The sequence below is a fragment of the Vanellus vanellus genome, assembly GCF_965231255.1.
Source record: "Vanellus vanellus genome assembly, chromosome: 1".
NCBI classification, from domain to species: domain Eukaryota; kingdom Metazoa; phylum Chordata; class Aves; order Charadriiformes; family Charadriidae; genus Vanellus; species Vanellus vanellus.
In genome coordinates this window covers 59,449,138-59,476,333 of record NC_138905.1, presented here as the reverse complement: position 1 = coordinate 59,476,333, position 27,196 = coordinate 59,449,138, and the positions used below count along the sequence as shown (strand labels likewise).

General features: G+C 42.9%; 1 protein-coding gene across 1 annotated transcript; it reads left to right on the top strand.

Annotated features, from left to right (window-relative positions):
- Window positions 1-206: 206 nt before the first annotated feature.
- Window positions 207-26,532, top strand: ISX (intestine specific homeobox; the record flags this gene model as incomplete). The annotated part of the gene is made up of 5 exons (XM_082493311.1): window positions 207-378; window positions 8,133-8,375; window positions 20,795-20,946; window positions 25,504-25,620; window positions 26,296-26,532. 5 exons carry the CDS (start codon window positions 207-209, stop codon window positions 26,530-26,532), a joined length of 921 nt encoding a protein of 306 aa, XP_082349437.1.
- Window positions 26,533-27,196: the final 664 nt, after the last annotated feature.

Genomic DNA, 27,196 nt, shown 5'->3' with positions numbered 1-27,196 from the left:
CTTGGTCCCACGCTGATCAACAGAGAGGAGCAGCCATGTGTGCTTACTCGTGGGTTGCCTTTGTTTCTCCTCCCAGTGCTGCTGCAGGTCGGCCGGGCACGGGTGGGGAGAGACGTGCACCTTCCCAGCTGCATGTTTCTTGGGGTGCGCCGAGAGCCTGGAGAGCAGGAGAGGACTCTCTACCCCGTGGCCACTTTGGCAGGAAGATGACAGACCCCCGGGAGCGTGCCAGCCAGGGGAAGCCCAGCCTGTCCTTTTCCATTGAGGAGATCTTAAAGAAACCTTCTGCCAGCACCACCCTAAGCAGTGAAACCAGGAACAGAAGTAACTATGTTGAGAGACCTCCAGCCCTAAAAGCAGGGTCGCCGCTGGCCTTTGGTAAGTACAAGTTATAACACTTAATGAAAATGGTCCTTTCTTTTTAACCCCTAAAACTATCCTGTTTGATTATGTAGAATTTTTATTCTTTAGCTTTTGTAGGAATCTGGGATTTCCCTAATCAGGTACAAATCATTCATTATATATACAGAAATTATCTTTAAAAATAATTGGCTTTCAATCTTGCAGTAGACTGGGCTCTGCTGCCAGCCTTTGGTGGGATTTTGTACATTATGAAGCCCTCATGTCATTGGAGATGTGGGTATGCAACCTGAACAGTTATTGCAGGTAGATCTCTTCGGTAACAGCAAGAAGTCCTTGTTGTAAACAAATACAACATCCTGGTGTCTTTCCCTTTAAAAAACAATACTCTTGTTATTAAAAAAAAAAAAAAGAATCACCTGTCATAAGGAAAGACAGGCGTTCAAACTGAGGAAGCTAGCCAGCTAGCTGCTGCAACTTAATGAAGTTGTTGGAATTTCACTTATATCAAGAGCTGACTGTTGCCTGGAATTACAGCCAAATCTCACATCAGTACCATTTTCTGATAAATCCAACCATTCATCCTCAAGCAGGAGAAATGGTCTGTAAGGGTAATGGTAGCTGAGGAATGTTAGAACTCAATTGCTGGAACAACAAAAGAGAAGGCATTTCTGTTTAATCATTTCTCCTTATCATCATGGACACTAGGTCCTTTCTTGAACTAAATAAAACCAGCTGGTAGAAAACTAGCATGACTTCGATCTTAGCAAACCAACAAGTGCATTAGCCCTTTTGCCTTCAGTTTCCTCAGTTTTAGTACTTGGGCCTTGAGTGAACTCTTAGCCACACAGAAATTGTCTCTTTCTTTCCTTAAACAAAAACTGATGGCCAACATTTTCTGGATTTAGTATTTCTTCTTCTTTTTTAATCTTTCGTGAAAAGGAGATGTTTTATGTATATAAACACATCCACTTAGCTGAAAAATGACCTGTAGTTTTGACAGAAAATTTTCACTCACCTCTCGCTCATCTGCTTTCAACAAAGCTTAATGTTACACTTTATATTTTGTAACACAGAGAGATCCTTTCATGGATCGGGACCCTATTTCCTGGGACTCTGGATGAACCATCCAGCAGTAAGGGAAAGAGTCTTTTTCCAAAAGCCTGGCAGTCCAAGTAACCATTGCTTATTTGCATACTTTCAACTCTTTTTATGTCCAAACTGGATACTCGCCTTGACTGGAAAGCAAACAAGACCTAAATCAGGAAGGGAACTACAATGAAGTGAGCACCACACTCACTTGTGTAACATTAGTCACCAGTTGGGCTCAAGCCCTGTCCCCCTAACGCTGCCTCTCAGCCATGCTTTGCATAGGATTTGGAATTTCTTGTTCACCTCTGGTACAGGGTAACCTCACTCACTCTGTGAAGATATTGTTTCCTGGCCATGAGGCAGCACCAGCACATAACACATCTCACAGCTGTGGCAGCCCCAGTGCTTGGGGCTGAGTATACAGCCGCTGCCTTTGTGCCTGCAGCTTTCCACAGAAACCTGTCTATGGGAAAGAGGCGTAACATGCTGCTGAATTTTCACGGAACCATAGGATAACTGAGGTTGAATAGGACCTCTCAAGGTCAACTGGAAGTCCAGCCTGCTGCTCGAAGAAAGGGCAGCTTCAAAGATAGATGAGGTTGCTGAAGGCCACAGCTAGTGTTGCTTGGCTGTTTCACTGCTGGTACTGTTGGAGAACTGCAGCACTTAGAGGTTTCCTAAAGCTGCCAGTGCAGATCGGGCCTGAACAAGAGCAGACCATGTTTTAAATATGGTCCTGAAACAAGCGAGAGCTTGGTAGTTTGTAGGGGTGGACAAGGACAGAGCTGATGCTGGTGCAAGTGTAATGAGGCCTGTGTGCTGAGGGACCCCAGGTGCCAGGTTGCGAAGGGGGAGAATGCTTGTGTAAACTCTGTGGGAGTGAGGTTTTGTGAGCTGAAAGTCCTTCCCAGAGGGCCCATGGCAGTCACTTTGTGCCACTGGATCCAAAGTAAGACAGATAACACCACTGAAAATTAAGGCAGTGCTGCTCATAACATGGACCATAGAACTGCATTTTAACAACATGAATCTCTTCTCTGAGAACAGAGAAGCGTGGCAGAGACAGGACCTTTTTATATTAAGTCTGTTTTGCGATCAATATGTTGGAGCCCTGTTTCACTGAGTGTCTCGGCTAAGCGTGCCGCTCCAAGCACAAGGTCTGACAAATCTGTATGCAGGACATGGTGGGTTCCTAGGACTGCATTACTGCACTGCCAGTACTGCTCATCCCAAATTGCTCCACCTGAGAGTACAGTCAGTTTTTCACCTTGAAAGCAATGCAGGCAAGAACAGCCAGGCCTTGCCTTTGATTTCACTTCATCACCTAACCGGAGAGAGACTGTAGCTGTAGCAAGAGAATATAGTGACTCTTCTCTCCCCTGCTAGAAAGCAAGGTTGGATTAATATACCTAAGGCAATGTAAAACGTTAACTAATGAAGCAGTATATGTACATGAATATTCATTTAACTATCACTGGAGCTGGGAAAACAGGAAAGCTGTAGAGATATTCCAAAATGTTGTTGTACGTTGCTTTTGCAATCGATTGAGACTATTTAAAAAAGAGAATAAAAATTAAGCTTTCTCACTCTTGGTTTCTTACTAACACCAAAGAGATACCCAAGCTTATTAGCCTTTGGTGGCCCAGCAGAACTGCCGATTTTTGCAGATAAGGTTTATTTATTTCAGAAGTGCAATACCCTATGCTGTACATCTTGGGATAATTGCTGTATTTCATCAAAGTCATTCAACTTCATACCATATAACACTGGCATTGAACAAGTTGTGTAAATAGTCAGCCATATCTAATTTGGCTCAGCGCTGGCCAAGGTCAGGGAACTGAAATGAGCTAGAGAACTTGTTGGAAATTCCAGGATGGGACCCAAATCCAGCTGCTTTCCCAGAACAGTTCAGCAGCAGCAAAGGAGGAAGTACTACAAGTCAGGGCTGAGTTATATCTTACTATGGTTTTTAAGAACATTTCCCACATCCCATATGGTATGGATCCGAGCAAAGCTATGATCCATATGAGAGCAGGAAATTGCACCGCATGCATACTTGTGGCTACCGTAAGGTAAATACTCCAGGCAGAAATTATCATCCCACTTATCTGCTGATCTAGGCAGTGCAGATACCAAGTTCATACTTGTCCTGAAATCTAAATCTAGCCATTAAGAGCTGAGGAGATGGGTAAGACCAGAGGACCAGAAGATGCAGAATGTCAGAAATGAAGGACATATACAAAGCTTACCCTGGAGTCCTTTCCCAAGAAAATCCAGGGGTGTTGGACCAGTGACTTCTAGAAGTTGCTTTTAACCTAAATTATTATATGCTTCTTTGACAAAAATGTTGTTGTGGTATACAGTGCCAGCCTCTCATGGAAAGCTGGGGCAGGACTTGATCACGTATGAGAAGATCTCTTGGCCTGACTCCTAAGTTCATAGGCTTTTGTAAGTGTAATTCCAGGGGAACTTGGAATAAGGAGTGCGCACTCTTCCCAGGAGTGTGCGACTTCCCATTTTGCAGTATTAACCGTTTGTGAGTTTACTGCACAAACACAGCTACTAGATGACCTGGAACTGCAGCTGTTGATCTGAAGTCTACTGAAATTTTTGAAAGACTCTTACCAAGTTAAAAAAGGAATAGTGAACAAGAAGGCATTTTAGTATTCAGTCTATGCTTTTTCTCTCTTCTTTTTGTCACAGTGCCTAAAAAGCGTAACCACGGCCTTTGCAAGGGACACAAATAAACACCCAACAAGTGCTGATCTCCTCCTTAGTGCCAACTCTTTCATTTTAAACAGAGGAGACTAATAGGCCTATTTCAGAAGAATTCCTTCTTCTGAAATCCCTGGGAACTTGATTTCAATGTGCTTGAAAGTACATCTGAAATGATTGTTCATTACTCCTCCGGTTTCTGCCAGTGAGGTTCCACCAACAGGAGGTCCTTTATCAAGTCAAGGAGAGCTTGGGATGAGGACGTTACACCTGGGAAATTAATAATAAAAGCAGTAACAGATACAGTAATTTTGTCATTCTGCCTGTGTTATGCTCCATTATGTTAAGGATATGCAAATTAATAGGAATAAAACTGCCACTTCACACACAAATGTCAATATGGTGATTGTTTACTTCACCCTTAGCAACACTCCACCCAGCTTTATTGCAAAAGAGGAAACAGCTGAAGGAATATAACTGAACAGATACCACCTGGCCAATATCACCAATTCACCCCACCTATTACAAGGGAAAGCAAACCACCTAAAAGAGAAAAAAAAAAAGGTATAGAAGAGAAAAACAGCACAATAAAAAGCTGCTTGCACTTCTCAGTGGCAGACTTTTCCCTGTTCACAGCCTTAGTAAGACCCTAAAATCATAAGTCTTATGCCTACCACAGGTTTGTCTGTATCCAGTGATTACACAAAAAGGCTTAAATGAAACTTAGGCCATCTGAAATAACCTCCTGCTTCCAAAAAGAAATCTTACTATCTTGCCTCAAATTTCCCGTCCTTTCCTACGCAATAGAAAGTCAAGCCAAAAAAGCCATTTTGAGCCGCGAGTCAAAGTCCTTTCTGTGCATGACAGTAACAAATATCTCATGTTCTGCCAGGCTGAAATGTCATTTTCATCCCTTAAAAAAAAACAAACACCCACAAAAAAACCCAAACAACCAGAAAAGAAAACTGCATTCCCGTCATGGTTTTCCTGGAGGAAGTTTTACCTTATGCCAATTGGTAGGTGTTTTTCAGAGTTCGCTGCTGGAGTCACATGACTACCCACCAAAAAATAAAAAGCTACAACTTCAGTCTCCTTGCCCTTTCAGGACAAAAAGCATCAGAGAAGGTTGCAATGCAAATAGGATTAGACCTTAGGGCTCCTAACTCTCAGATATGTGCTTTAAACTCAGTATCATCTATCTTCAACCTTATCCTTCAGAAAATTTCCTTGATTTTTCCAGCCTCTTTTTAAGGTTCATACCGCTCTAATTTGTTTCTTTGATCTCAAACAACAAATCTTCCCACTCCTTTTAAGCAGTTCACAGAAACATTGTTATTTTCCCATCTGCTTAGGACAGTCTTCCGTTCCTTCCCTGTTTTCTCTTCTTCAGCCTATATCCATGCTCATACATAAGTTGTGCTCATCACTGGTGTATGTGATCACCTCAGAGAAAAATTTTGGGGGAGGAAAGTTGTGTATGAAGGATGAATACATGTGAAAAGTCTTCTATAGTTTAGAAAATGCCAGTGTCGTTCTTAGAAAGCTTTAATCACTGCCCATAAGAGCACCTTGCTCAGGTACCCTTATGTTCTTCATTACTGTAGGATATAAGCACCATCAATTCTGTAACATATTCATTTTCACATCTAGCAAAGCAGTCCTTAATTTAGGGATGGGGGATTGAGATAGAAATCCTTGGCTAAGAACCTATGCCAACACTGATATCCTCTGAGTTCTTAAGCAAATCGTTTAACCCCAGCCCCATGCTAGTGACCACTCCCAGGTCTATCCTTCTCCTTTATTCCGCAAATATTGTTCAAAACCTCACCTGTTTTCCCACCAAAAAACTTAAACTTAGTTCATCCTAAAGGAATTAAATGAGTCTTATTTTGCACAATATGCCTCAGACACAGAGGTGAACCTCATACCAGGTTTTTAAGGTCTGCATGGCTGGACACATGCAATTGTGTTTAGAAGTTTACCCAAAGATTGGTGATGATTTGAAAAGATAACATCTGAACAACCATCCTTTATTGACACGGGGCTTTGGCTAATTTCCAGAGCTCTTGTAACCACATTTTCTTCATGTCAGTGTCAGCCCTCTGTAAAATTCCTATTGTGTGGGCTTTTACTGAGGGCAGAATTATGCACTTTGTCTCCAGATGTTATAATTATCACTGCTCCAAGGCTGGTTACAAATAGAACTTGTTATTTGTTCGGAGAATAAAAATCTGGCAAGTCTAAAAGTTTAGATGTTTTGCCCATGCTAGATACTGCACCAAAAGTAAAATATGTATTAAAAAATGGAATTTCTTCTGGTACAATTTGTTGGGGTTCAAACCTGCTGCTGTTTCAATATGAGAGGGGAGTGGGGAACAGGCGCTGCAAATCCCAGAGCCCAGATGTGGGTGACTGCTCAGGAGTGCAGTCCATTATTGCATTAAGATTTTAATGTTCTTTGGTGGTAATAACAGACAAACCTGTGCTGTCACATTCATTTCAGGGTCATGCTAACCGTGGAACCTGAATTCCCCAATGGGTCCATTACGCTTGTGTTGTCTCTTACTCTGCCTTTCCAAGCAAAGAAATCCAGGCATGGAAGAAAACTAGATCAAATTCTAGGTTTGCCATTAAAGTAGCACAGACCCAGTTATCTTGTGTCTGGAGAGTCAGGCCTGAGCCTTGATTGCACCTACCAAACGCAGCGCATAAAGCACCCAGAATTGGGCTTATGGTGAGGTTCTAATATAGAAAAGAGCAGGTAAGAGAATGGGAGTATTTGGTATACCTCTCTTGTGATGCTAACATCCACAGACAGCCCACTGCTTTGAACCATAAGGCTTCCCAGCATGTTATATTTCAGTGCATAGCTTTGCAAGGTCCGATTAGCTTTATAAAGAAGAGTAAGGACTCATGCTACATTCATGAGGGCAGAAAACTAATCTGAAAGATCTTTGCAGTGCCTCTGCTACACACAGAGATGACGGTGTTAGTAATAAGGCAACACCACGGCAGAAGAAAGATCGTGGCTTCTGTGATCAATTTCATCACCACTCAGGGTAAGGTGCCCTAGCACATGTCACCACTGGTGACTGCTGATGTTACCTTCAGCTCCCACTGAGATTGTTTATAATGCCCATGCTCAAATCTAAGCCAACCTTATGGCTGCACTTCATGAAAATGGACCAATATGCACTTCTCTTATGTTTGTCCTGTCAACAAGAGTGTGCAGGTGATTTCATGAAGATGAGTTGGCTGTCAGTACCTTCCTAGATATCACCAGTGTCACCTGTCACAAAGGCAGATGGAAAATGTTGACAGCCTGGGCAAAGGCTGCCTTTAGAATTATCCAATACCTAAATCTGAGCAGCAGGCAGCCCAGATATAGAAGAAAGGACAAATGGACTTGAATCTGGGAAGACGCTGGCCTTTAGCCTATTATCTCGCCCGTCTTCCTATAGGGCAGATGTACCTACGGTGATGATTAAGAAAGGGCCACATTTTTAAAAGCATTTTGTTTCCAGCAAATTCCATGACAATCTTGCTGACAGATTTTCAGAGCAGGTCCACATATACTGTACTTCTGAGTTCTTGAGAAAAGGCAGCCATCGAGTTGGACGCTGACAGAGAAGCTGAGCTTTCTTGATCATTTGGTTGTGTCTCCTTACTCCTACAGTCCTTTTTTTTGAAACTCCCCAAAAAGACCATTGAAAGTTTTAAGGTGGAAGGAAGCAGATAGTAGGCTATATTTAGGGGTCAAATTCACCAGGATCGTGCCCCTGCAACATGGGGTCATCTTGGCATTGATGCACAACACAGAAGCATTAAGGCCATTTTAAATATGATCAGGTTTGAATGGTAAAGTATCTAGACCACATTCAGGTTTCTTTTTTTCACACAAACTAGAAGGTGCGCTGAACAACAGTTGCTTTATTCAAAGCTATCTTGTGCTGTGTCCTTCACAGATTCCAGCAGCAGGAGTCAGTTAGACTGCGACTTACCTTCAGCCAACACTCTTTTCCCTGCCACATGTGCTACACCCATGGCCAGGACAAAGAAAGTGCAGGCAGCTCACTGCAGGAGACCTACTGACAGTCCAGCTTCCCTCCTGGGTGAGGACACAGCACGTAAACATCTGGAAGGCAAAAGGAAACATGAGGAAGAGGAAGATCACCTATGCGATTTCCCAGTGGACCATCCACTTCATGGTGAGTGCCTCTATATCCAAACTTTCTTGCAGAGTACCCAAAACCACAGTTGTTATCTTACAATGATGTACATGGCAATACCTAGCAACAGACATCACAGATATTTCTACTGCTAAGCTCCTGGCTGAGTCACAGGGATGGTTCTTCAGTCTTGCCATCAAAGCCATGGAGACCCACCCTGTGAGCTAAAGATCTAGCTCAGGCCTCCCAACCCTGCCAATTTTAGTGATTTGGGTGTTTGTTGCCCTCCTACTTGGGGTGGCAATCTACAGTTACCATGTTCAGCAGCCTCATTCCCGGGGTTGTGCAATGCCCGTTTCCTGGTAAATGGGCATTGCACAACGCAGGGAGTGAGGCTGCTGAACATGCCGAATCAGCTCGACGTGTTCTCTACACCTTGGACCCACTGCACAGGTGATGAAGAGGTCACCAGCACACACACAGGCACACTATCGATGTGCAATAGGTCTGGCACGCAGGATGTGTCAGCTACAATTTTCAAACCTGGCCGTGTTGGTATGTCTTCAAATTCTATTAGTTGTGAGCATTGGGAAACAGCAGTCTATCGCTTAGCCAAAGCAAAGGACCATACAAATATACTTTGCCAATATGTTGCACAGAGACTTTAACCTAAGCAGGATGCGTGGTACCTGAACAAGGCAAGTTCCTAACAGACAGACTGCAATTTCTTGGTAGCATGTGACAAAATCTGCTTTAAGTTCTTTCAGTTTTAGGAAAGGTTAATACAGATGATCACACTACACTCCAGAAAACAAGCTCTTAGTAGCAGCAGTAAGGTGTTTCCTGCATAGTTTGTTATTATTCGCTCCTTTCTGAAAGAAAAAAAAAAAAAAAAGCGATTTCAATTAAGTCCTTTGAAGACTCCTAATGGGCTCACGTGGCTGCAGATGCAGCGTAACTCAGCTGGCTTCTCTCAGATCCCCACATCTTCCTCGGCCCATACTCGGCAAGCTGGCAGAGGAAACATTTCTTTCTGTAAAATACATTTGAAAGAAAAGCCTTGTTCCTGCTGCTGCTGCTATGGTATACAAGAGTCTTGTGACAAGCTGCTGTCACCTCCTCCTCCTGCACGAGACGGCGTCTGTCTTGATGCAGAGAGAAGCATTGTAAGATAACGGGATATTTTAGCCTGCTTCCGCCCTGTAAGCTGCAAGCAGCTGATGGCAGCTGGGCAATATCACATTGCATCCTCGCAGAAGAGCCAGGGCAGTATGTATCTGGTACTCAGAGCTGCCTGTGAGTGCTAAAAAGGAGTATGTTTCATGCGGGAGGGAGTCCCCAGCCACGGGGATCACACCAGAGCCGGGAGGTGGCTTTGCCAGGGTGACAGAGGAAGGAGGCGGGTGTCCCAGCTCCCCACTTAGCCTCATTGACCAGCATAGTGTTCAGTACCAGCCTCATCAGCAAAGCAGAAGGGGAAGCATATAATAATCTGCACAAAACTGAGCTGAGCTGAACAGGCCCTTTCAATGACAACTTATATTTTAAAGGCATTTTAAACAAAATCCCTCTGTTCCCTGGTGGCAGTGGGGTTTTGAAACCAAGCAGAGGTTTAATGATCTGCCATTTTCTAGGCTACTGGTTCCCGCAGTTGCTGAGCCTTTGATAGAAACTGGCTGAAGGAGGGGGGAGGATCCTAAAGCACTGGACTGGCATTTTCCCCACGGTGCACAAACAATGATGCTTTGGATCCCGTTCATGCACTGTGTCATTCTTAGCAGAGAGCTGGAGGCCTGGGTTTAAAATCCTTTCCAGCATCATAAACTTCAGCCTCCTTCCTCCACTTTATGTTAGAGGGGAAGATCTGGCATCTCCTTTTCTCCTGCCTCTGGCTGTGGCTGGAGTCACCTTTCTCAGGCGAGGTTGGCAGCAGCGCCTGCGGGAGAGGTAGGCTGGCACCATCCGTGGGAGCACTCCGTAATCCTTACAGCCGAGCTGATAGCAACTGAAGTTCTGTTTCCACATCTGTCAACTCTGCAGTGCTTCAGACGCGCTTGCAGCATGGTAGCTACGGGCCAGTTACAGGTCCTTTAAGAAGGCACCTGGGTGATGCCAGATGCCCACAGCATATGCCAAGGAGGTGTCCTCAAGACCTCCCCCACACCCACAGCCAGGATGCCCACACCAAGTACCCAGGGAAACAGCACCAATCTAAGCGGCAGGAAAGCTTTCTGATGTGGAAGACAGCAGAAGTCCTTGGCTGGGTTTTCCCTCACCCTTTTCTCCCTGACCGCCTCTATCTATATAAAACACCTACATAATTTGTGAGGAAGGACTCAGACTAAGGGTACACATCTGTATAGTTGTCAGGGAGCAGAAGAAATCAAGCATGCTATGCAATCACCTTGGAGGCGGGAGGGCTGGGGTTTGTCTGGTGCTTTTTTGGATTGGAGGAGAAAGATGATAAGGAAGCCATGACAATATGCCCTTTGTGGGCATATTGAGATAGCAAGAGCACCCCGACTGTGACCCTGAAGTATAGATTTGGATCATATTTCCAGGCAAGCCCGTAACTCTGTAGAGTTCCTAAAAACTTGCTTTTCCCACAAAATGGCTTCTGCTACCAAACGGTTTAGAAATGCAGTGTCATTTAAACTAAACAGATTTATGCCCTTATCACAAACCATTTACAGGAAGCAATGCCTCTTGCACTTTGAACTTAGAGGCTGCATTGTAAGCAAAAAAAAAAAAAAAAGAGAAAATCCCTCATATGCTAGAGATATGCTGACAGTAGCTTTTCATTTTGCTAAGCCCCCATTTGAATTTGGAAGCCTTCGTTCCGAATGTTGAGTGCTTTCACTTGTGGCCTTCTGCATGAGAAGCTCAGCCGAACTGTTTTGGAAAACCTGGCTCTTGGAAGCAGCGCTGATAAAACCCATTTTAGAAGGAGACCATTCTGAAAGAGGCCTTACTTTGGAGCTGTGGGTACAGGCTCTGCTTGGGCCAGCTCTCTGTGAAAGGATTAATTGCTGCCATTTTGCGATGTGCAACCACCATTGCTGCCAGGGTCTTCAAAACTTAAGAACATGCAAGGCAAACTCTTGTGGCTGGCTGTCAGCATCACAGCAACATGTCCATGTAAACCCCCAAATTAAACACTAACCTCCCACTTTCCTTTTAATTCCTTCTCTCTGCTCTGTGTGACACCCTTGGGACTTGACCAGTTCACAACAACCAAGTACCAGAGCCTGAGAGGATTACGTGCCCCCATACCTCTCTGACCTACAGCAGCTCCTGCTGGAGACTGCCACGTACAAGATCTCAGCCTAGTTCAGATTCTCACAGGAAATTCTTTTGCAACGTCTTTTACACATGCTGGGTGTCATTGTATACATTTTTCTGTGTGTGCTGTAACTATCTACATCCAAAGGCAGTGGATGAGTGTGTCCAGCATTTCACATGGGCAATGGTTTCAGTCCCCTGCTCCAGCAAGGGAGCAGTCAGTGCCTTGGAGAAGCCAGATAGCAGCATCACCTAAAGACACCGACAGATGCCCGGTCTTGTGGGATTTCTTCTTTGGGCAATAATTCAAGCACAAGGTAGATCAGCCTTCTATAAATGGAGCTGGCTCCTAATTCCACCAGAAACTGGGGGTTTCAGGCCATAGGAACAACTGGGCAATGTTGTGGCAATTCCCTGAAGCTCATGTCTCCATTATTCACTGCAGAAGAGGCTGCCGTACTGAAGTGGCATCATCCAAATATTTCCACAGCAGAAATTCTCTGCGTATCACTGACTGGGAGCTCAAGGATCTTGTTATTAATCTAATAGTTTTATAATTATGATACCTACTTTGATCCCAAAGCATATTGACAAATTCTGGTGGCAATTATCATCAAGACAACAAGAAATATAGAGATGATCTCAGTCCTGGAGAACTTCCAGTATAAGTCATGTACCCTCTGTATTGATGCCAGTTGCAGGCATCTTTAGCTTAGTGTTTATGTTTTCTCGGAAGCGGTAAATTCTTTTGTACTGTTCATTTGTGGACAATATGGTCAAATCCATGTACCCCTGTGAAACAGCATGGTTTATCTCTCGCAAAACAGTCTTTTCCCCAATATGCTGACTTATCTCAATGCATTTACAAAACACTCAAGACACAATGAGGCACTGTATAATCACAATCCCAGATAATTATCGGCTGCCCAGAATATGCCAATGGGACTGAGAGAAAGGGCACAAGCATCCCATTGTCCTGCAAAACAAAAGGAAGAAATTCTAAATGAAAAGGAAAAACAGGAGGAAAAAATAAATGCATATATATATATATATATATATAATTTTGGTGCCATTAGCTGTCTTACCAGTCTTCTGTTTGTCAGTGTGAATAGTCCCTGCAGCCCTGTGTCTCTGAAGTGCAGTATTCCTATATACATTTAGAAATGCAACACACCATTGACCTTGTTTTGGTGAGTTTACCTGAGGCATAGTTGCAGGCTGGTTCTTTGTTTTTCTCCCTCTTTGAAGACTGACTGTTTATAATCACACCCTCGATATTAAATGAAAGGCATGAAAACCGAATCCTTTTCTCCCACCCTTCAGATTATGTTCACACAGACGTCTCACTGATACAAGTAAGCACTGAAGAAAGCAAAGCTGTCAGCAGTTGGAGGGACTATCATAAATTGTGTTTCTGTTGTTTCTTCATTATTGTTTTTTGTTTTCTAAAGTAAATGTTAGCATTCGATGCTTTCTTCCAGCAGCCCCTTCTTGCCTGGGAATTTTGGATCCAAAGGGTACATTACACAGGACCCAGAGGTTAATTTGTTCCTGCTAGTCAAAAATGTGTAATGTGACCACTTGTAAGGTTGATGGCACATCTCGATAAGTTTATTTCAAAGGTCTTCTGAGTACTTATTGGCTTCTCCTAAATTATCTGAGAACTTTTCATTACATCCACGGGATTTGTGCTTTTAATTACTATTCTTTGAAATTGAGGGCAAGCCTTTTACCTACTGTATTAGCAAGTGCTTTATTCTGAAATAAGAAACAGCAGAGACTACGCATTAAAATAATGATAGAATTATCCTGTTTTGGAAGGAGCACAGACTCTGAGGCAGGGATGTAAACAAGCATGCCCAACTGATGTCTAGAGGTTTGCAGGCACAAATAACCACAAAGACCAGGAATAAAGTAGAAAACAAGCTGTCTGTGCAACCTGCAATAATCTCGGCTTTCTCCATGGGCAAATGGCTGTTTTCTCACAAAGGTGGTTGACCAAAGAGTGTGAGGAGAGTGCTGGGGAACCTGTTTTCCTCAGTGAGAACCGTTATTGGATTAGGCTGGTCACTGTTCTCTGGTCTTTGAGGTAAAGTTTGGCAGTGGACGAAAGTTCACAGAAAGTAAGTTTCAAGCCTGAGATTTAGCTGAAATTATATCAGGTGATGGAGACTAACGCATCCAAATGTCAGTTGGGGTCCCTCAGACCATGGCCTGTGTGCTCCTTCCTCCAGATACTTTGCTGACCACTGGCTGTGCCAGAGCTACACACAATACCATTTCAGGGCAGCAGCATTTGTAAACACCGTTATCTCTTTGCTGGCAGATGGGAAGGGTTAAATTCATCAGGGCCTCAGGTTGATGGTGAGCACCATTCTCCACAACGAACTGTCCACATGAATGGTTTCATACGAACTGTCTACTCTTTGCCAATGCCTCTGACAAGCAGACTAAGAAATTCCCCTGGCCGCCACTACACAGCTTGCTTAAACACGTTTCAGGTCTGGTATTTTTAGCATCCATACCACCTCAAGTCTGTACCTCTCTGCATTTCAGCCGTGCTGTCAAGTGATTAGGCACTGTGCTTTGCACCAGGGTGGAAGCAACTCTCTGTCAAGGAGTTTTGGACTGAAGGGAGGGAAGTCAAGCCTTTAAAAGTTCGAGTCGTGCTGCTCTGTCTTAACTTCTGCAATGCCTGAACAGCCAGCAGCTGGATGCTAAATGCTGTTTTTCACTAGCAGGAGGCTCTATCCGGAGCACATTGTACCTATCCAATTAGGATCAGTCTCGCTGGCTATGCCAGTCCTTCTTAACGAAGGCTGGAAAACCACTTTAATAACGATTAGCCACACTGCCGTACTCCCACCTAAATATTGCAGCGCAAGCTCTTTTGAAAGCCATGAGCCACCTCTTTAACTAGGAGAGGGACTGCCATGGATACATCTCTGTACACAGACAAGCACGTTTTGTCCTGACGCCATCAGCACTTCGTAATAACTCTGTGATAGAGTTGCAATTGGTTTTGCTGTGGGTTTGGCTGCCATGAGCAGAATGTCACCACCAGAGAATAAGGTTCAGAAAAGCCACGGGAAGGAAGTGGCTGGGAGACCCACGTATCTGTAATTGGTTGAATTAAAAAGAAGAGAGAGAGGAACTTCTTTTAAAGAGACTAAAAGGGAAAAATAGAACTTAACCAGATACAATGAGGCTCTTTTTCAACGCTCCTGAGTTTCTTTCTGAGAAACAAATGATACAGTCAACTTTGTTACACAGAGAAAAATATATTTCTGAGGATATTTAGCTAAAGCCTCTTGCTTGCTTATGTAACTACTTTCTATCTTCTTGTCAAAGAAGAAGCAAAATCTTTGGATCTGGTTATCACATACTGTGAGAGGGTGCCTGTCCAGAAATGACAAAGAGGATTGCGGCAAGATAAACTGATCCCACCAGTTTTCATCTACCTAGATTAGATGCTCCAAAGGAAATATGTGCCAGCACTGATTTCCAGCCCTTCACTTGGGTTTTTAGTTCCTTATCTCTCCAGCATATGCACCCTTATAATGACAGCAAGTAGGCTTGGTACAGTCTTAGCCTGCTAATGGGCTAAGTGCTAATGGGAGATGCACTTGCAGAGACCTCACTGAGGCAGCATTTGTCTATCTGGTTCGGGTATGCAGGGCAGCTGAGAAACAGCAGTGCAAGGTGTACCATAGGCTATCTGCCTACTGACTACAGTCCAAAATGAATTTGCCCAAGTATGGCGTTGCTGCAGCTGCATATCTTTTACTTAGCAAACTCGGGTATAAGCAGTAGTCTTTGGCATTGGTTTGCTCATATCTCTAATATCATGTACCTGTGTTATATTGAATGTTGGAAATAAGCCATAGTATACTAAGCAAGAACTGTGTAAATAAGCAATTGCAAATCAGACTCCTTGAGTTTAAATTCCCTTTAAATTCCCTTTTTAGGAAAGGAATGATGGGGCAGCTTCAGACCATGTGGATATTTGGAGGTCAGAGATCACGTCATAAAGTAAGTTAGGAGAGACCTCTGGAGACCATCTTGTCCAACCCCAACTCTAAGCAGGGCCAGCTTAAATCGGGCTGCTTAGGCCTTTGTCCAGTCAAGCTTAGAATATCTCCAAGGATGGAGACTTCTAAGCCTCCACAGGCCCACTGCCTTCATGGTGAAAACATTTTTTCCTGTTATGTAATCAGAATTTTCCTTGCTGCAACTCATACCCATCAATCTCATCCTTTCACTGCGCACCTCCAAGAAGAGTCTGTGTTTCTACAAAGTTCAAATGTTTCAGCTTGCTCCAAGTCTGACCTAGTAATAAAGCCACATCTGCAGAGGACAAATGGAGCCTGTTACTGAATTTAAAGGAGCTGTACTGCTTTATCAGCATGGAGAATCTGGTCCTTCCAATGTCAACAGCAAGGCAAAGTATAGACAGCTGTATCTCTAAGCATCTGCAGAAGCTGACATATTTAGTTGCCTGGTATTTTCAGGCTTGGTTTCAGCAGTCAGCTAACCTGCAAATGACTTTCACAGAGCATAAAAGCACACTTGAATATCCCCATCTTTTACATAGAAAATAGCTCAGGAAACTCAGACAGAGTCTTATTTCCCCAGAGACTCTAGAGCCACGTCTGTAAAGCCAATGTTACACTTCCAACACTTTCTAGTCTTATATCTTCCACCCACATTCTTTATTAGACTGTAATTCTGAATGCTGTTGTTTGCTATGGGATCTCTAAGCTAAGGTCCCAAGGCAAAGGGAAGTATCAAAGCTACAGTCAGAGAAAGTTTCATCTTGCAAGAGAAAATGTTAACATACAGTCCTAGATATTTTGTGGTTTTTCATAGTTAAAAAAAAATAGAATGACTGATTACTTACAGAAAAAAAATGCACTCCTCTAGATTTCCTACCAGCAAAAGCCTTGATTAGTTCACAGGAGTCTATTTCGTTAGCAATTTAATTTCATTTCCAGTTGAAGTCAAAGCCTGTCCTTCAGTCTCTACTGGCCCATAGCTGACCTCGTGTTATTGTATTTTGTTTAATCTGATGAGTTTCAGCTTTGAAAAATCTGGTTTCAATAGGATTGACACTTCTGAGCACTGTGTAGATCCTTCCCTTACATAAGAGTTTCATCTGTAAAACAGTTCACCTTTCAAGAAGGGAAAATGTGGAGGATGTAAGAGTGAACTGATAGGGAGTTTCTTTTTCCGTCAACAAGTTATCTGGGTCATTTTCATACCAAAGAAGCTGATACGAGACATCAGAAACAAGCCTATCCTCTCTGAAGCCATGCTCTCTAATCCTGGACACTTCTTAGCTGTCAGTGGGACAGAGTACAGTAAGAGATTATCAGGAAGATCCATTCCCCATCCCATCTCCAGCAAAGTTTAAAATACTGTGTGGTTTAAGGTAATGGATCCAGCTCTCAGGTACCATAAGATGTCCCAGCTCAACTAAAAGTTTCTTCCCAAACTTACACCAGCTGTGCACAGCCTTTGTCTTCTCATTCTCATAAACTCTTTGTAGGATAGACTTTGCAGCTTCTATACTCATGATCTTTACTGAGGTTGTTCCACACCTTGGCCCTGTAGAGATGGTATTTCATGGCTTGTAACAGCTGATTTCTTGAGTCTATCTGTAGGCTGACTAATCCAATGGACTCTGCACCAAGTGTCCTTCCAGCAGCCGCAACTAGTTAAGGTGGTAGCCAAGGATAGATATCCACATTGTTGTCTCTCTTCCTGGTGTGTATGAACGTACTGTCTATGGAGAAGTCCTGCAGCTAGCATGGCCGAATAATGTAAACTATTTTTTTCTAACTTATGTAGTATTCTCTGGTTTGGGCACTAAAAGTCTTAGCCTTAGCTTTGATTCCACATTATAAATAGGAGGTGATGGTTGTCATCATGTGTGCTTACAAGCAAGAACTAATGATTGCTGTTTGTATGGTGACCATTGAGATGATGTCTGATCCAGCTGGTCTTTGGCATTCACTTCAATCCTATCATGGTTCACTTCAGTCATCCCATTTCTATACAGTCTAGTTAATGAATGAGACAGAAGGGTTTATACTGGGCTAAATCATTATTTGCTGCATAATGGTGGAATACTAAAATATATGTGGCATCTGAGATTTTAAAATGTAGACAGTTTCTTTCTTGCTTTGCATAGTCATGAAATTATATTTCATGCATTAATCTAATGCATTAAAAAAAAAAGGTCTTTTTTTGCTAATTCAGAAATCTTCCAGGAGATAGGCAGGTTTGTTCTCTTTCTCCTGAAGGCTTTCTGATTGCTAGAAGGTACACGGACTGCCTGGGCATACAAAACACGGCAGGACAAGAACCCTGCCAGCAGCCCAGATGTTTATGTACAGTTGGGACCACAGGAACAAGGATGTGGTCACAGTTTGAGCTAGGATCTCTTGCTTCACTCAGGAAATGTTGGAGGTCAACTGCAGCTTCTCCCAGGTTTGTGGAGCCAGTCTTCTACCCTGGATGGAGGCAGGAGCTCAGCTCAGTGTTCAGGGAGACATACGGGACATCTCAAGGAGGCCTCAAATTTCTAAGACCATGACAAAGTCAGGGCAAACTCGTCGGAATCTGCTATATAATTGCCCTGTGCTAGAGAAATATAAATACCATACGTTGTAATGATACAAATATAACAAGAAGATTAATTACTGTGTGACAGATCACGATGTGCTTGACAAAGTACTACCTTTGCACTCAATCTTACCTGTCTGCAGTATCTCCCAGGAGGATATGGAGGCCAGCCCCCCCCAGAGAGGTGTGAGGTGAAAATCTTCCAGACAAGACACCATTATGAACTTTTAGCTCTACCTTATCTACAGGGGGTGTAGTGTCCTGAGATTCATATTCTCAGCACTGATAACCTTTTAATCAATATAGCAATAAATCCCCCTTACAGCCATCTTTGGGGAAGATTCAAGTAGATGCAACTTTGTAATCGGGGCTTCTTAGGAGAGGGTGCTCATTGCTATCCAGCACAAACGTATGAAAATGTTTCTCATTTCAGATCTCTGCCCCAGTAGTGCCAGCAAGATTCAGCGTAAATAACATTTTTCCCTTGGGGCTGAAGCCAGCCCTACAGTCTAATGAGTAGTACTTTGATAGGCCAGTGAAAAGTCATTAGATACAGATTTAACTGTTTTGGACATCAGCTTTACTAGGCTGTCTCTGAGATATGGGAGTATTGACAGTGTTTATGATAAATGACACTCCTCGGTTATTCTTGCAAGACTGGTTTCTTTTCAAACTACCTGAAAGGTTTAGAAAAGATGAAATGTCCACAATGGAATATATTCATTTACTGGTCCCTAGATACCATGTCCTAGGCACCTTCCTATCCAGTCAGTGGACAGAATTTTTTATTCCTTATTTTCTGTGTCAACAGAGTCACAATGAAGTTTTGATTACAGAATGAAAAATGTCATGTTCTGGTTGGCACAGAGCCCAATTTATATTGGCCAAGGTGTTTAGTTACCTTTTTCACTGCTTTAGCCCCCAAAAGGAAAAGGCTACGTTAATGGTTGAACAAAAGGAAGGAAAAAGTACCAAGCCTCTTTGAGGGACTAAAACGATCTTCTTAGGTTTACTGTTCACATTAGGAAATGTACCCATCTACTTACATAGAATGAATTGGTAGTTGTCATCAGACCATAGAAGACAAAAAGCAGTTACTCAAAAAGATCATTTTCTCAAGCAACATGGTGTCATTGCCAATTACTTTAGGTCACTGAGTAGCAAGCTCATCAGAGTCACTAGTGATATGAGAACTTTTATGCTCCTATCAGGCTGCAGTTTTCCAAGCTCAGTAGGAAAAACCCTGTGACTCACAATGCTTGGGCCATGGCTTTTGCACTGGTCATTCAGTGTCAGCTAGAAGATACTCCATTTGTGCATGAGAGAGGATTCCAGCCTTGGGACAAGGCTGAACTCCATGTTCTGCAGATTGGCCGCCTTAGACCTCACTTCTGCTGCTCCTTTCTCCACCTCCTTGCAGGACATCAGCCCTTCAGCATCATTTCAGAGCAACCTAGACCTTATTCTAGCTTACACCAAGCGGCATACAGAGTTCATGATCTAAATAAAATACCCTGGTGTAGGAGGGCAGTTTCAAAACAGCATAGGAGTGCTGAGGGAAGTCTTAATGTGGTCACACCACAGTAGGTGAATGAATGGAGCAGTCTAAGAGTCCCCTGGAATTCACAGCACCCAAAGTTCCCCGTAAACTGCTCCATGGGTTTTGCGGCCTGGTAGTTCTTAAGGCTAAGCTTTTTTAGAAAGTCCCCACACCACAACGGTGCAGTCAGAATACCATTACTTGTCTTTGTAAGGGAACTTTTGTAATGCCACTGTCGCACTGCAGTGAAACTGCTGGCTATCCCTAAATACCGCCAAGCGAATGGTATGGGAAGAGAGTGGCGGTCAGTCAGTCTGGAACGGTTGACTTCCCTCCACAACGTTCACGCGTTTTGAGTACTCTTTGATCTTGCAGGCATACAGCAGGAGTAAATTCATCAAAATCGATAGAGTGACAATGAAATAAGACAATACCTCAGTGCTTAAGGAAAGCTTAGGAAGACCAGTATGACAGGAAAAGACAGGGATGGAAAATTTATGAGCTGAAAGAAAGATGGTGATTCGTTACAGGCATGAGAATAGCACCAAGACAAAATGGAATGTTTACTCTTTCATTCCATTTACATTAAGGGTTTCTTCACAAATAGTTAATAAGCGATTATAAATTAGCAACCAATGTGTGCATGTGACAGGCAGGAGTAAAAAGGGGTCAAAGGTCGGTCCAACACTAATGGACTTTGATGACAAACCCATTGCAAGGCTACTGTGTTTAAAATACATAGGGTTTTGTATCTCTTGACATGCAGTGCATCAATGGAATTAGCACTTCAAATGTGCGCTTTTGACTCAGTCCTTGAATGGTAAAGGAGTTCATTCACATTCACTGCTGGGTCAGGACAGAGTCATCTATGGTAAGTAGTTCTCTAGAAGGTGTTGGGGGGCCATCCCAGCTGCATAGCAATTTACAGAAATTGATGGATCTCTGAATCTTCTTGTGGCCCCGTGGCCTTTTCCTATAAAATGCAATGCACCTTTCCTTGTTCTCGCAGTTGAAAGGAAAGGGAAACGGAGAATCCGGACAACATTCACAGCTGAGCAGCTTCAGGAACTGGAGAAGATTTTCCAAGTGACTCACTACCCAGATGTCCATATTCGCAATCAACTGGCAGCAAAGATAAACCTCCCAGAAGCCAGAGTTCAGGTACATTGTGTCTCCAAAAGGCTATGATCACCGCACCAATTCTTTATTCAGAGTATGTTCTTAATAGTTTATGCCTGGGTGACAACACTAATGAAATACGTGACCTCTCTGGTGCCTTACAGAGGAGTCCAGTATCACAGTTCTCTTTTTACAAATAGGGAAAAAAGTATTTGTCGCCCAGCTGGGACTAACCAAATGGGATTAATCAAAGGGATAATAGGAGCTCTAAGCATACTAAATGCCTAGCAAATGGGAGTTACAGATGGTTATGAGCAACCTGTTGGATGCTGTAGTGACAGAGCAGCCATTTATGAAAATATTTATTAATCATTTATCAACCTTTTATAGACTAATGTACATCCAGTACAAACTGTCATCCACATCCATCTTCTACAGGGTCTCAAAAAAAAGTGAAAATAACTGCCCAAACGAAAATACTTTCTTACTGTTCTATATTTTGATATCACAGACTAGAAATGCCCTGGCTGTAACTTCAGTGCATGGAAACTAATCCAGTTCCCCCCAGCTGTAATGTAGTCTTGCTGACTGAGCTCGAAATTGATCCAAATGTTTACTGCATATGAAATCTGTTATATTAGCATATACATACCACTGTGTATTGGAATTTGTTGTTGTTTACCCGGCACTGTTGTGATGATTTTTGCACAAGGCAGTTTCTGTCCTTGTCATAATGCTACAGTGATCGGTGTATTTCTATGCACATATCCCACTTTAACAATCAAAGTTCAACACAGAGCAGTTTATTGACTATGACATGCCTGGGACTATCGACTAACCGTGATGATATTGCTTCACAGTTAGGTGACAGGGAAAACTGGAACAGCATAGCTGTAATATGCCCATTAGCGATATCAGTGCACCCACAATGCATTCCCAGTGGTATAAAGCACAAGTTGGGCTACTAGTCAGTGTTCCCAACAGAACAGCAAATCACATGAAAGTACAGGGCGATCTTCTGTTTAAAAAATCATTTATAATCGGGGGTGGGGGGAGGATTTTTCATGGGAAACATCAGCCTGAGATGTACATGAAGGAAGCAAAAAGCCCCTTGTGTATGAATTGCAGATGGCAAATTCCCAATTCAAAGTGTTACACGTGACACAGGAAATTCTGCATTTCACCTCATCTTGACTGATAAAGGGGAACTGGCCACAGAACTAAAAATTAGAAGTAACAATGATGCAAGTTACAAGTTGTTATAATTTTGATTGATTGCATTTGTCAAATACAAACAAAATAGAGTGCAGAGAATTTATATATTCTCTCAGTACACTGAAATAATAGTTTTGACAAAGGTTTTAGTAGTACAAGTCAAATGACCTCAGAGATAATTTAACCAGGGAAAAAAAAAAGTGAGCAACCCTTGGGTAACCAAGTGAAACATTTCATAACTGTGCAAAAAACCTTGTGTCCTCCAGTCAAGAAACAAAGCTATGATTCCCATGAAACAGTTTAAGTGGATAGATGGAATTATATCCCTGCAGGTGTGCATGCCTACATGCAATACGAAATGAAGAACGCAGGATGAGTAAACATTAGAAACAATAAATTATAAAAAATGAATAAGTAAAGCAGAAGGATACAAGCCAAAGCTTTGGTGAGAAAAATTAAGGATCATCAGAAACTCAGTAAAAGTCCATTAAGAATGAACCAAAAAAGTGAACAATTATATTGATCTGTTACTTTATAGGAACAGAGGGACTGTCAAGGATAATGCAGAAATGGCAGAGATGTTCAGTCATAATTTCTGCTCTATCCTTGGAAATATGTCAGGTAAGGTGGTAGTATCACATGATGATGATGAAACACTTTCTAACGACAATGTTGAACAGCAGCTGCTACAGACAGATATATTTAAATCCAAGCATCTAGGTGACTTACCTCCAGTAGTTCTTAAAAAGCTGCTTGAGAAGCACTTTGGGTTATCAGTGTTGATATTTATTCAGTCCTGGAGCATAAGAGAAGTTCCAGGGGCCTTGAAGAAAGTTAATATTGTGTCAATATTTAAAGGGTAAACAGGATGACCAGATAATGACTGGCCTGTCAGCCAAACATTGATTTTTGGCAAAACAGTGATAAAGCTCATATGAGTCTCTGTTAATGAAGAATTAAAGAAAGGGTAATATATTTAATGCTTATCAACACTGGTTTAAGGAAAATAGATGTTGTCAAACTCATCTTTTTATGATGAGATTATTGGTGACAGTTTTAAACGGAAAGAGGGCAGATTTAGACTGGTTATAAAGAAGAAATTCTTTACAACGAGGGTGGCAAAACACTGGAACAGATTGCCCAGGGAAGTTGTGGATGTCTCCCATCAATGGAAGTGTTTAAGGTCAGGTTGGACAGAGCTTTGAGCAACCTGATCTAGTGGAACATGTCCCTGCCCGTGGCAGAGGTGTTGGACTAGATGAACATTAAAGGTCCCTTCCAACCCAAACCATAATTCTGTGGTTCTGTGGTTCTATGTATTTGGTTGATAAAGGTAATAACATTGATGGCATGTCACTGTAAGGACCGTGCCTCGGACCTGCACCCTGCTTGGATTAAGAAAACAGAGCAGATCAAGATGGCATGTGCTAGTAGACAAAAAGCTAGGTCTGCAACAGCTGTCCGACTGCAAATGAGGACATTTCGAAGGTGGTCTCTCATAGGAACCATTTACTGACACAAAGGTGAATTTGAACTACATTATCAGTAAAATCTTTAATGATAGTGCTATGAAAAGGTAAGAAGAGTAGGGGACTGGAAAATAATGAAGAGGCTGCCTCTTTAGTACAGCAGGCTCTGGGTCATTGGTCATGTGTCTGCAAAAGAACAACAAAGGGACATTCTTAGAGACTAACAAATGGAGGCCATTCCTACAACAACATCCTCCCTCTGCACTCTGTTTTAGTCCTTGTTTTCTCAGACAACCTGCTGACCACTGAGAAGGCAAATGAGCCTTTTGTGAAACCTCGGGCAGGATTAAGGCAGCACTTGTCCCTGGCTTTAGCACTGGTGTGGCTTTCATGAACACACATGGGAATACTTTGCTCTGTCTCAGTGCCATATCTCAGGAACACTGGGAAAATTGAGGGTAGTAGCGTGCAGAGAATAAATGATATATGTAGCTTGATAACTGTGGTAGACAGAGCATGGAGGAATAGGTTCAAATCCCAGTAAAAGAAATTCAGGGTGGGCATTGAGAAATCATTTTAGGGGTGAGGGTGTTAGAGAGCTGGTTGGGCAAAAAAGAGCAGTTTGATCTGTGAACACAGTTTGCCTTTATTTAAAAAAAATATTCTGGAAGTGAGGACTTTATCCCATGTGCAGACTTTGGAAGAAGCACTTCAGAGGTTGAATTTTGGCTTCAGTCCCCCCCTCTGCCCTCAATCACTTTATTGGTGTTAAAGAGAGGTCATTTTTATGGTGCTGTTTCACCATATAACTCCTGCATGGTAGAAAGGGAATGTAGCAGTTCATACAGACTAAGCAGTTCTCAAACACATGCAAAGCCAGATAAACAGGACTGTCCTTTCAGTAACCTCAGATACTACTAACTATCAGCAATATAATAGAGGGCTCCTGACATTCCCATTACTTCCTGGGAAAGAGATGCAGAAATAATTGAGCTGCTCATTATTGGGTTTAAAATACATACATATTTACATCCAGCAGCACCTGGTTTTGATCACTAACACCTTGTGTTCATGTGAATCACTTGCCTAGAAAGAAATGTTTTCATTCAAACAGTAAGTTCCTAAGCCTGCTAGAAACTACAATAAAAGGGGGATTCAAGTTTTCACAACAATGCAGCAAGATGCACTACTGTGGCTGCACAATAAATACTTGTGTGCCTCAGCCAGAAGCCAGATAGGTCAAATCAGCTGGAAGATGAAAGAAACTCCCTTCAGAAAATTAGTTGTCTGTTTTCCAGTGCAAGAGAGATTGCAGATAACATACTCAGACTGCTGAGTGATTTAGAAGGTAGCATCTTTTGCATAGGTCCCTTACGTGAATTTCAAAATGTTACCCGCTAAATATGGGCAGAACCCTGTTACTACATTTCCACTGGTGACGCATTTTTATTGCAGTCCAGCCAAGCATCTAAGTACGTCTTTTCCCAGTCTATTGACTTGGGAACAGGGTGAAAAAGCTCTGTCATGCAACAAATCACACCTTCTAGGGAAAGCAGAATGCTGTGTGCCCTCACTGCTGCAAAGCTTTGACCATGAAAGGGTCTGCTTTCCCAGGAGAGCCCTGGAAGACCCCATCCTGCTGTCTTTCCTTGAACAGGGAGATCCTAGTTTTTCGGTGAGCTGTGAGAGAAAAGACACTGTCATGATAATGTAGAGATCCCACATTCTCTGCAAAGTGTGAAAGATGCTGTGTTGAACCCAATGTTTTCCTTTAGCTTCAGTCTCTGGTTCTGCTGAGCTGGAGGTCAATGTTTTCTGTCACTTACTTAGAGAGTAGTGAAAGTAGTTGGGTGTGAGCAGTTCCTCCTTCATCTCCTGTTCATTTCTGTGCCTTCTCTTTCTTGCCTGTATCCAGATCTGGTTCCAGAACCAGAGAGCAAAGTGGAGGAAACATGAAAAATTTGGCAACTTTGGTGGCCTTCAGCATCTGACGGAAGTTGACTTCATTCCTGCTCCCAAGTCAGATATCACAGTGAGTATTGGAAGCTATGTATAAAGCCATTGAGGGAGAGGTAGCTATCTTTCGCCTCTTCAAATGGGACTGTGCCAGAGAATGAGGACTGGAAAAAGCAAAATTGGCAATATGATGAAGATAAATCCCAGAAAATACGGTCAAATAACACATTTTTTAGGAATAAGAATTGTTCCATTCGTCATTAAATGAAACCTGTTTCGTAAATATGACATGAGGATGTCTTGGATGATCCTTCCCTATTTTACTGTAAATCATGCTTTGGATCAAAATATCTTTACCACCAGAAATTTCCTGAATAGGAAGAAATATGATATTTGCAGCCATAAAGCCATGCTTCTTTATAGACAGTCAGTATCTCTTTACGATGTCCAGCCTTGTTAGGCTGGCCAGAGCTTTTTGCCCTTGATCCATGTCCTTGCTAAGTCTAGGACAGTTAATATTATCTAGGCTGGCACACAGGCTCTTCCCTGTCAGGAGTTTTTCCATGGCTAAAACAAAGGATATTTCATGTTGCTCCCTGGGTGACAGCACATCACCAGGTTTTAGGGAGTCTATTCTAAACTTTCCTTCTTAATTACTGAGCACCAGGGAAACAAATAAAGTTGGTCGTAAATTGTATCTAACTAAAAGTCTGTATTGATTCACCCGAGACTTCATTTTTATTCTTGAAAGGCTCCTAGCTTGATGCCAAGAAAGCTCACTGCTACCATCCCTGCCGTGGGATACTACTCACCGCTGCAAGGGCAGCTGACAACTGCCTGGCTGCCCAGCACGCTCTCCTTCGTCCCTCACCGCTTGGAGCTGCTGCCCTTCCCAAAACCATACTTGCTCTTCAATGTCCTCCCCCCTTACGGTACACCACTACCCAACAAGTTGGAAAGGAGCAGTATCTGCGCCAGCTCCACATAGAGGAGGATATGTGGGAGTGGGGGACTTTGGGGCGTGGTTTTCTCACCCATGACTATTTTGGGGGTGTGCAGTTACTCAAACGAGCCTGCCAGGACGATGGGTGGCCTGCGGCGCAAGGTCAGCTTGCTGCAGGAGTGCCACCAGAAGTCGCCGCAGCCTAGTGAACATGGGCAAGAGCCACCATGGACTGGGAAGGAGCTCACCATCTGCCTGAGGAGCAGCATACTCTGTAGAAACCCAACCACTCAACCGAGAGCCTTTCTCTGGGAGGCCACCAAGAGGCCCTCCAAAAGGACTGGGGTTTTACTCATCCCTGAGACAGCGCTGGATGGACCTATTCCATTAGTGGCTTGGAGTAGGCAAGATGCCTGCGATGAGGTGTGCATAGTCCCAAGGTCCAACCATATGGGCTTTCCTGAACAAGTTTAGGTTACTTTCCTCATACATTCTGGTCCTCATGTGCTGACAGGTGCAAAGAACATGTTTAGGTCAAAAATCAAACTTTCAAGGTACTTTTTTTTTTTTTCCAAGTAGTCAATGAGGGAGGGAGGTGGGTTCAATTTGCTGTCTGTGGTTTTGACTTGAATAAATGATGATGCTGATGAAACAAAACTGGGAGGAGTGGCTGATACACTAGAGGGTTGTGCTGCCATTCAATGAGACC